This window comes from Muntiacus reevesi, chromosome 1 (assembly GCF_963930625.1).
Source record: "Muntiacus reevesi chromosome 1, mMunRee1.1, whole genome shotgun sequence".
NCBI lineage: Eukaryota > Metazoa > Chordata > Mammalia > Artiodactyla > Cervidae > Muntiacus > Muntiacus reevesi.
The window spans coordinates 221,650,314-221,660,364 of record NC_089249.1 but is presented as its reverse complement, the minus strand read 5'-3'; the positions used below and the strand labels follow the sequence as shown (position 1 = coordinate 221,660,364).

Genomic DNA, 10,051 nt, shown 5'->3' with positions numbered 1-10,051 from the left:
TGCAGTCCTGAGGACCTACTCAAGAGATTTGTCCTTTGCCCCACCCTGGAGGTCCCAGAGGGAATCCAAGCCAGGCACCACCCCCAGGTTGTCTTGGACACCAGCTCCAACACCTTCATTTCCAAAAAGAGGTTTTATTTACTTTGGTCCACAGTTGGTATTTTCACATTATTTCTTGGTCCTCGGGTTCCTGGGCAGGGGCTGGTCCCTGTGGGGGCCTCTGGGTAGGGGTCCCTGTGCAGTACTTGATGAGGGAGTGGGGACAAGTGTGGGGGGTGGGGGCTGGCTTTGTCTCAAGCACTCAGAACTCCACTGTCCTGCCTGGGCCTCAGTGTCCCCACTGGGCCCCTGGGAGGGCCCAGGATTGGTGGTTTGAGAGTCCTAGGGAAATTCATGAGGCCTAAAATATTTTGAGACTGTGGCCTGACCTTCTTTCAGCATCCCCCCCACCCCCCGCCACCATTCCCCTGAACAAAAAGTATTTTCATTTCATTAAAACAGCCTGAAACTTCTGTGGGTACAGAAACCACAAACTGATCGGCAGAAAAAAGAGAAGCAGGGAAGACGTAACCGGAAACCACTAGGGGCCAGTTCCCCTCCCTGCCTGGGTTTCTTCCCCCTAACAGCTTGGCCCAAAGTCTACTGGGAAACCTATGCTTAGAGCTGCCCCGATGGGGACCCCCAACCCCACATGCATCTGGATATGGCCTCACCCCTTTCCCCCAGAGTCTCACCTGGCAGCATTCAGACATGTAGAAAAACAAGACAAAAAACACAGAAAGACCCGAAAACCCAGATGGGGCAATGATGTGGGGAGATGGCCTGCATGGGTGTCTCAGTAGCCTGCCTCCTCCTGGTAGTAGGGAGGGCACTCTGAGGGCTCCCCTGGGCCTGGGCCATCTCCAGCAGCTGCTGGACCCCCATCGGCCACTGGGCCTTGAGGGCAGTACTTGGGGTCGTATATCTGCCGGCCCAGGCCAAACACCTGACCACTCTGGTTGGCACCTTGTGTGTAGCCCATCTGCAGGGACATAGAGGAATTATCACATTTGTCTGTCCCCAGCTTTGTGTCGTAAATGTGCCGCCGGGTCCCTGGAGCCGTCATGCCCACCTGGAGAGAGAGAGGAGGTGTCAGGGAGGGAAGAGGAGAAACAGAACCCCCCGAGGAGAACTTCCCACACACCTTTTCCCACCTCCATGTGTGCACTCACAGTGGGCATTCCTTTTGTACAGATCCTTCCTAGCCCTGCTCAGAACCCTCTCTTTTCTGACTCTGTGTTGAGTTGATCTGACATTTGGGTCCAGATTCCCTGCCAGCCGGGAAGCTCCCTGGGCTGGGGCTCAGGGCTGACACAGATCTGAATGCTCCAAAATCATCACACTGATACATCAACACAGCAGGAGAAGTGATGACTGCAGGACCTAAAAATATTGAATGGGCCTCTGGGCATCCAACTTTGAGGGAAACCGAGGCACAGAGCTGGGTAGTAACTCCCTTGGGGACACACAGCAAGCTGAGGTAGAGTCAGAGCAGGGAGTCTGGGGGAACTGGGGCAGCCCACCTGGCTGGCACACTTGTTTGTGCCCATCTGGAGGCTGATGGTCGAGTGGTCCATGGGGGGCAGGATATGGTTTTTGGGGTCGTACAGATGCCGTCTGGTACCATAAGCTGTCATGCCGGACTGGCTGGCACATTTGTTGGTGCCCATCTGCAGGGAGGCAGGAAAGGTCAGGTTGCCCCCACAAAGCCTCCAGACCCTGCCCGGAAATTGAGGAGCCACCGGAAGCCCACCACCTATGTGCCCCGACGCTGGAGCAGCCAGGTGCCCACCTGGAGCCCAATGACGCACTGGCCCGCCTTCATGGTGGCATCATCAAAGTTTCGCTCCTGCTTCTCTGAGTATTTGACGCCAATGTCCACACCACTCTGTAGCCCCTTTGTCTTGGCCTGGGGAGAAAGTGAGGAGGGAGTATCATGGTTGGGGCAACCAGGTCCCAGGTATCCAAGTCCAGAGGAGGCCCGGTGTTCCAGCTGCAACCTGGCCTTGTACAACCCACCCAGCACTGTGGACTCAATGGCTTTCCCTGACCCCTGGCTTTCCCTTCCCAGGCAACAGCATCCCCACCCTTCCAGCTGCACAGGCCAAGGACTGTGGGGGGCATCCTCACCTCCCATCTCTTTTACCTTCCATCACCTCCTTCTACCCAACCCCGGCCACCATCTCTCCCCCACACCTGTCTCCTACTCCTCACTGGTCTCCCAGCCTCGCTGCCCACATAGCAGCCACAGGAGGTTCAAAACACAATTTACCTGACACAACCCCCCTGCTTCATCCCCATGGCAGAAGCTCGCTGTTCCCTCCTCCTGAAATGTTGTTCCAGCCTGCCCTGGTCTCAGTTTTAGACTCTAGATGTCAGCATCATGCTTTCTTCTCTTTCAAGGGGCTTCTCGCAATTTATAATTTGTAAAGCGATGATTTGAAGAGCAAACGCTAATGTGAACTCTGGGTGTAGCAAGGTGCCTGTGGAGGGTCACTGACTGCATGAGAAGTGGGGGAGCCTGTGCAGGAGTGGGGCCATGGGAAGTCTTCGTATTTTCCACTCTGTTTTGTTGCGAACCTAAAAATGCTCTAACACATAAATTTTTTAAAAATAATTAAAAAAAAATAGATTCATTCATTGCCTATGCATAAAGGGGTGGACTGTGTCTGTCTTGGTCACCCTTGAATCCAAAGTGCTGGGTGCCTCATGAGTGCTCAGAAATCTTTGTAAAAGAACGAATGAAGAGCATCTGAAAAATCTCTGCCTGGCTTGCTGTGTGACTTTGGGCAGGTTGCTGACCCTCTCTGAGCCTCACCTTCCCAGCCAGGGCAAGAAGAGACACCTGCACCTGAGTCAAGTTTCCACTTTCAAACAGGTCGTTAGCCTCGAACAGGTCGACAGGATTCATGCCGTAGCTCACCATGGCCTTGATGAAGTTGGAGAGGTTTTCTAGCTGGGAGGAGGCAAGAGAAGGATGGTGAGGGGCCTTGGTCACCCCACCTGTCAGATAGGGTCCCCCAGCCCCATTATGGTTCCATCTCCTTCCCCCTGGTGCCTCACCTGGTGCCAGTTCTGCATGGAGCGGTTGATCTTAGGGATTGAGCCTGGCTGCAGTTTATTCATGAGTCTGAGGAGGATACATGGGGTGGGGGGAAAAGGGGAATCTCCATTAGTGTAGGGGAACCTCAGAGACCCAAGACTTATTCACAGCTTCCTGGCCACCCTCTCTCTGGGCCTAAGTTTCCCCTATTACAATCCAGTCTCCCCACCCACCAAAGAAACAAAGTTGCCAAAGAATGACAACAACCAGTGCTGGGAATGCAATTCAGAATCACTGAGCTATCCAGTGATTCTGGGAATTTCCATGAAGATTTTTAAGGTGAAAACCACGGAATGTTTGAACCACAGCTGAATTAGGGGCAGCAAAGAAAGGCCTCCAGAAACCTTAGGGCTCTCCTAAGAGAATGCTCCCTGTTAGAGATCAAAGCAGTAACACAGGAAAAAGAAGAGCAAGACCAGACACTCATCAAGAAAAAGCAAGCAGGAGTCACACACAGCATGACTTCATCATGCATAGCTGTCATGGTGATGAGCACAGTAGACCCACGCACTCACGTGCACAATATGATCCCATCCTTCAGACCCTTCTGGAAGTCTGGGCCAATGGAGAGGCCAGTGAGTCCCTCAATCCAGCTTCGAAGCTCCGCCTCCTTCTGAGGGTCATATTTGGACTGCAGCTGGAGGAGTAGAGGGCACAGGGTTGGGGTGAGCCCAGTGAAGCTCCTCATGGGGCAAGACCCAGTGTTTCAGGAAAGAAGAAACAGAGTAGCCAGGAGGTCCCCACACCACTGGAGGAGACTCTTCCTTTTCCCATCAGCACAGATAAACTCCAGTCTCTCACTGATAAACATAGGGGCTAATCTACTTTCAATGGTGCTAACCTCCCAGGACAGCCAACATGGCCCTGCCACCACCCCCCACCTAAAGGATCTGCCTCCGTGCCCGCCACCTCCCTGGTCTCCCAGCACTAGATACTGGCCTTTCTCTGTTGTTTTTAAATTATGGTGAGAAACATACAACATGTACCACTTGAAGACTCATAAATCAGTGACATTCAGTGCATTCACAAGGTTGTGCAACCATCATCTGTTTGGTTCCAGAACATTCCATCACCTCCAAAATAAGCCCATCCCTATTAGCTCTCCCCGCCTCCCCTGCCTCTGACAAGCAGAAACCCACTCTCTGTGTCTGTGGATCTACCTGTTCTGACCATTTCCCATCAGTGGAATCACACCCTGTGTGTCCTTCTGTGTCTGCTTCTCACCAAGTATCGTGTTCTCAGGGTCCATCCATATGGAGCCAGTGTCAGGGCTCCACTCCTTTTTTTATATAATTTTATTTATTTATTTGTTTGGCTGTGCTGAATCTTCATTGCTGTGCCTGCTTTTCTCTAGTCATGGTCAGTGTGGGCTTCTCATTGCAGTGGCTTCTCTTGTGGAGCACGGGCTCTAGGGTGACTGACCTTCAGTAGTTGCAGCTCCTCGGCTCTAGAGCATAGGCTCAATAGTTTTGGTGCACAGGCTTAGTTGCTTCGTGGCATGTGGGATCCTCCCAAATCAGGGATTGAACCTGAGTCTCCTGCATTGGTAGGCAGATTCGTCACCACCGAGCCACCAGGGAAGCCCTTCACCCCTTTTTCTGACTAAGTGATGCTCCTGTGTGTGGAAGGATCACACTGTGCTTATCCATTAACCCACTGATGGATATTTAGGTCACTTCCATCTTTTGGCTCTTGTGAGTCAAGCTGCTATAAACATCCATTTGTAAGTTTTATTTGAAAATCTGTTTTCAGTTCTTCGGGGTATATACCAGGGAGTAGAAGTGTTTGGTTACATGATAATTCTACCTTTACTTTGGAACTGCTGAACCTTTCTCTGCTCCTTGAACTGGCCACACTAGCGGCTACCTCAGGGCCTTTGCACATGCTGCCACGTTGGACTCATGTATGCACAGGTCCCTCCTTTCAATCCAGTTGTAGCTTGAAGGTTAACTCCTTGGAAAGGTCTTTCCTGACCACCTGGCTATGACGACCCTCTGCATCCCCACCCCCAGTCCTTATTATCTTCTTTTTAAAACAATATTTATTTGGCTTGGCTGTTGTGGCATACAACAATATTTATTTATTTGGCTTGGCTGTTGCGGTATACATGATCTTTACTTGTGGCATGTGGACTCTGAAACTTCAGCATGTGCAATCTAGTTCCCTGACCAGGAACTGAACCCAGGCCTCCTGCACTGGGAGTGTGGAGTCCTAGCCACAGGACCACCAGGGAAGTCCCTGCTTTATCTTCTTTCAAGCTTTTTCTACCTTTTGCGGTATGCTCTGTCTCCTAGCTGATGGTCCAAGCTCATGACAAGCGACAAGAGGTACGGCCCAACTCAGGCTCTCTCTCAGTAAGGAGGCTCATGCTCCCCCATCAGATACAGCACTAGCTGCCCCCAGGGCAGTATCCCACAGCATCCAGGGAGGCCCAGGACTGGGGGTGTGTGTGTGTGCAGCCCCAGGGCAGCTCCCTGGAGGGGTGGTAAAAACCTGAGGACCTGGTTGCCCAGCTGGGTGGGCTTCTGCCCAGATCCCGTGTGTGTGCGCTCCGTTGCTTCAGTTGTGTCCAACTCTTTGCGACCCCATGAGCCACAGCCCACCAGACTCCTCTGTACACGGGATTCTCCAGGCAAGAATACCGAAGGGCTCTCCTCTAGGGGATCTTCCCAACTTAGGGATCAAACCTGCGTCTTTTATGTCTCTTGCATTGGCAGGCGGGTTCTTTACCACTAGCACCACCTGGGAAGCCCCACCCCAGACCCCTCTTCACCTCTACTCACTCTGTGCCCACCTCGCTCTGTCCTCCACACCCACTAGGGACAAGGACTCAGAGTTGCCCTTGCAGCCCCCACCTCCTCAATGACCATGGACAGGTTTCACCTCATGCCTCTATCTCCCCAGCTATGTTTGAATGGTCTTCATAAGGCTTTCCAGACCTGGGTTCCTCTTCCTGCTTCCTGCATTTAAACCCCTAGACATGGGATCAGGGCTGAGCTGCTCAGAGTGCAGGGGAGACAAAGGCGGGAGCCTGGCCTGTGAACCTGATCTGTCCAGCCCACTCCCTCCTCGGATCTCCTCTGTCTCCTGTCTCTGGTTTCCACGCCCGGCAGAAGGGTGGGAGGGAGGGAGGGGGTGTTATTAGGATCCCTGAACTTGAAGCAGCCAGGCTGGTCTGGACCTCTGGCCTGCCTGCCCAGCTGGGCCCCGTCCTCATCCTCGACAGCTCGCTGGGGCTGGGGCCAGGGAGGGTCCCGGGCAGGGGTGCTTGGCCCAGCCCCACCCGCTAGGCCGCCTTCCACCCTGCTGCCCAGCTGGCCTTCAGCGCATTCCTCCCCACCGCAAACTGCCAGGAATGCAGCCGCTGCCTCCCTGCTAAATCAGGACCAGCTGTTCCCAGCGGTCCAGACCCCCCAGCCAGCCGGAGATCTCAGGGGTACGCACTGGACCTCAGCCTGCCTGTACACCATCCAGCAGTAGGACTGAAGCCGGGGGTGGGGAGCAGGGGGTCTTCCTCCTCTCAAAGTGCACGGTCTAGAAACCACAGGAACCTGGTTTCTAATTCAGGTGGGGCCCCGAGGTGACTCCGGTGAGGGGGTGGGGGCTCTGCCCATTCTCCAGGCCCGCAGACTGAGGGCTGGTCACAAGGAGCTTCTGACCTCATCCCCCACAGGGCAGGTAACAACCTGCCTCCATTCCACTCCATCGCAGGAAGCTGCCCCCACCCCGCTGGGGTGCTGTGCCCTCACCCACTTCCTGCTGCTTCGGGGGAGATGCCTGGCTGCCCAGGAAGGCTGCTGGCCATCGGACACTGCCTATGCCAGGTCTGGGTTCGAGTCCTGACCCTGCCTCTGATCTGTTACGTGGGTCTGGGCCGTCTGAGTGATGTCTCTGAACTCCATGTGCTAAGCAGGAATCTCAGAGGGTCTCGGCTGGGTGGGGACTGTCAACACTCTGCTCCCCACCAAGGCGTTACTGCTGGAGTGTGGAATTGTGTGCTCAAGAGGGAATAGATGGGGAGCTTGCTGGGTGACCATGCTCGGATCCTGGGCTTCCCAAATAGGCTGCAGGGAGGTTCCTAGGATCTCACAGAGTTGAGATGTGGAAACTCTCCCTCTGGTCTGATGACCTGGCACGGGCCTGGGGGACGGCAGGGCTGTGTCCCCAGTGTGCCCAGCAGGCTCCCGTCAGCCGCCTTCCTGGGGCCACATTCCCAGGTGCCTGGTGACAGTGTGTGCCTAGGGGGTGGACAGGGATGACAAACTCCCCTCCAGCTGGAAAACCCTTGTGTGTCGGGCTTAGGACCTCTCCCCCTGCCCTCTGGGACAGGGATCACTCTCTGCTCCTGTTTCCTTGGATGCGCTGAACCTGCTGTGTGACCTTGCAGAAGTCCTGCCCTCCTGGGGTGGAACCAAAAGCACTTTCTGAAAAAGAAGAGTGCCCCACCTCCCAACACTCTAGCCTGCATTTTCAAGTTACAAAACCCACATGCTAGGGTCACATTCAGGGGACTGGGGACCTCTTTGCTATTTCTTTAAGTATGTCAGATGGTGACAAAGAGACTGGGGAAGGTAGGCCCCCTCGATACCAACTCCCCCCCACTCACCCAGTGCCCCACCTCCCAGGTGTAAGAAGTAGGGAAATTCTTTTGGGGGGCCACACCCTTCTCAAAAACACCTGGCCCGCCCCCTTCCTTCCCCGAAGTTTTAAGTGGTCCAAAAGCAGAAGTGGGGGAGGGGATGAGAAAGGGCCGCTGGGGTTCCCTCAAGACCTTCTCAGGCCTTGAAGGGCTGGAGGGGCCCAGGGCTGGGGGGTTCAGAGCGGTGGGCGGGGGACTTCAGACGAGTCAGGGCTGAGGGAGCAGGGCTGAGTAAAGGGTTGGACCCAACCGCTCCTAGATGTTGGGGGGTGCCAGAGCACAGACCTCACTGTTCCCCCAGAGTTTAGGGAACGTCGGAGGCACCCTCAGAGTTTCGGGGGAGGAGGGCCGCCCCCGATGCCCGCGGAGCCCAGCGAGGCGCCCGCCCTGCAGCCGCGGAGGGTGCGACGGGCTGGGCTGGCGGAGAGGGCGCTCCCCTCACTCACCCGGTTCTTGACCTCGGCCGAGAGCCCGTACGAGGGCCCCTTGTTGAACTGCGTGGAGCTCATGGTTGGCGGGCGCGGCGCCGCGGGACGGGACGGACGGACCGACGGCCGGGCTGGCGGGCGAGCGGACAGGGAACGCGGACCCAGCGCCCCGCCCCCACCGCTGATTGGCGCGGGGCGCACATGTCCTTATAAGGCTGCGCCGCGCCGGATTCCTGAGGCCGCGGGCTTCCTGAGCCCCTGAACCGCCCGACCCCCGCCCCGCCCCCTCGGAACCCCCGGGAGACTGAGGCCGGGAGGGACGGGGCCCCGCACCACGGAGACCCGGCACCCCCTCGTACTCAATGCTGGGATCTCCCGGGCGGCTCTCCCCATGCTTTCTGGGCCTCAACTAACCTTTCTACATGATAATGGTACGGGGAAAATGGTTGAATGGGACCCTAATTCCCTTTGGACACTAATGTGGGGGGGCGGGGGTGAAGGGGAACTCCTTCTTTGATGCTTAGAGGCGCCTCCCAGTCTAGGTCCGCTTCTTGGAATCCCTCCTAGCTGAGTGGTAAGTAGGTGAACTAGGACAGGCTCTTCAGCGGAGGGGGCCATTGGCGCTGGGACTTTGATGTAGGAGTAGGAGTTTGCCAGTCCAAAGGGTATTGTTTGTCCTGGCAGAACAAAAAGTGCAAAGACTTGGAGGGACCATCAGTGGTTGAAAGTGTGCAGAGATCAATCAGATAGGTTGGGGAATTGGGGGATGAGAAGGGACCCTAGATTCTGGGTTGGGGGATGGTGGGAATGGGGAGGAGATGGAACAGCAGAGAGTTGAAGTCAGGAGATGCCTTAGGGGTAGAGTTGAGGACGCCAAGGGAACCAAGCCAGGCACACACTTGGCACTCAATACATGCTCCCTGCTTGTACAGATAATAACTTAATAAAGGAATAAATTTCACTTTTTCAGTAACATTCATTCACACATCTATTTACTTATTCATCAAAAGCTCTATGACAGGGCCTCTGGGCCAGTCCCTTCCTAGGCTACACTGGCTCCCAGGAGACCATGGCTCTGGCCCTGCCCATCCCTGCGAAGACAGACCCTGGCATAGACACTCCCACCCCATGTGAGCAGGTACAGGACAGAGAGGTGTCTGGGGTGGAGGAACCCCAGGAGTGAGTGGGTGCTCCCCTGGAGGGGTAAAGGAAAGAGGCATGTTAGAGTGGGCATGGGAAGTGGTGTTTTGAAGCATAAGTAGGAGTTTGGAACATTTGACAAATGATCTGTGAGGGCTTAGAGATTACTCACTCTGCCCTTCCCGGGAACACCCCTCCCCAGTGCCCCACTCTCTCGATATCTATTGACTCTTTCCCTGACTATGCATCTCCTATTCTATGTGAAGGTTCCTTTCTTCTGGGCTCAAGTTCAAGCTGGGTGGTCTTGGGTGAGTCCCTTCCCATCCGGATCTCAGTTTTATCATTTGTGAAAAAGGGACTAGTGCTCAACCAGACAGTGCAGCTGAGTGTGGGAATAGGGTGGTTTCTCAGTGTCTAGGTGGGGAGTTGTTTGGGTAGGGGCTGCGCTGGTGGACTCCTTGGAGATTCCTGGGGTGGGCAGGACCAGGGCACTGTAGGGGCTGGCAGTAGTGGGAAGGAGACTTGAGCCAGCCTGGTGGGCTATAGCCCATGGGATAGCAAGGAGTCGGACACAACTGAACAACTGAGAACACACTATATTCTTAGCCTCCTGAAACCCAGAAATTCAGGTCAGACATCTGAGAATTCAAAACCCTGAGGTTCCAAAAGCTTAGAATATTATAATTTGAGAAACTTCCCCCA

The 10,051-nt window shown here is 55.0% G+C and overlaps 1 protein-coding gene across 1 annotated transcript; it reads right to left on the bottom strand.

The window, feature by feature from the left end:
- Nucleotides 1-118: 118 nt before the first annotated feature.
- On the bottom strand, nucleotides 119-8,383 carry CNN2 (calponin 2). The gene is made up of 7 exons (XM_065918451.1): nucleotides 8,228-8,383; nucleotides 3,658-3,779; nucleotides 3,103-3,169; nucleotides 2,858-2,995; nucleotides 1,832-1,948; nucleotides 1,563-1,709; nucleotides 119-1,111 (listed from the first exon to the last, which is right to left on the bottom strand). The coding sequence occupies exons 1-7, from the start codon at nucleotides 8,288-8,290 to the stop codon at nucleotides 836-838; spliced, it is 930 nt and encodes a 309-aa protein (XP_065774523.1). The 5' UTR covers nucleotides 8,291-8,383; the 3' UTR covers nucleotides 119-835.
- Between the last annotated feature and the right edge of the window lie 1,668 nt (nucleotides 8,384-10,051).

Excerpts from the sequence above, each read along its gene's own strand:
- CNN2 (XM_065918451.1), bottom strand. The coding sequence starts at position 8,290 with ATGAGCTCCACGCAGTTCAACAAGGGGCCCTCGTACGGGCTCTCGGCC. Across the intron at positions 1,710-1,831 it reads AGTGCGTCATTGGGCTCCAG|ATGGGCACCAACAAATGTGC; the intron begins GTGGGCACCTGG and ends GCCTCCCTGCAG. Across the intron at positions 1,112-1,562 it reads CAAACAAGTGTGCCAGCCAG|GTGGGCATGACGGCTCCAGG; the intron begins GTGGGCTGCCCC and ends CTCTCTCTCCAG.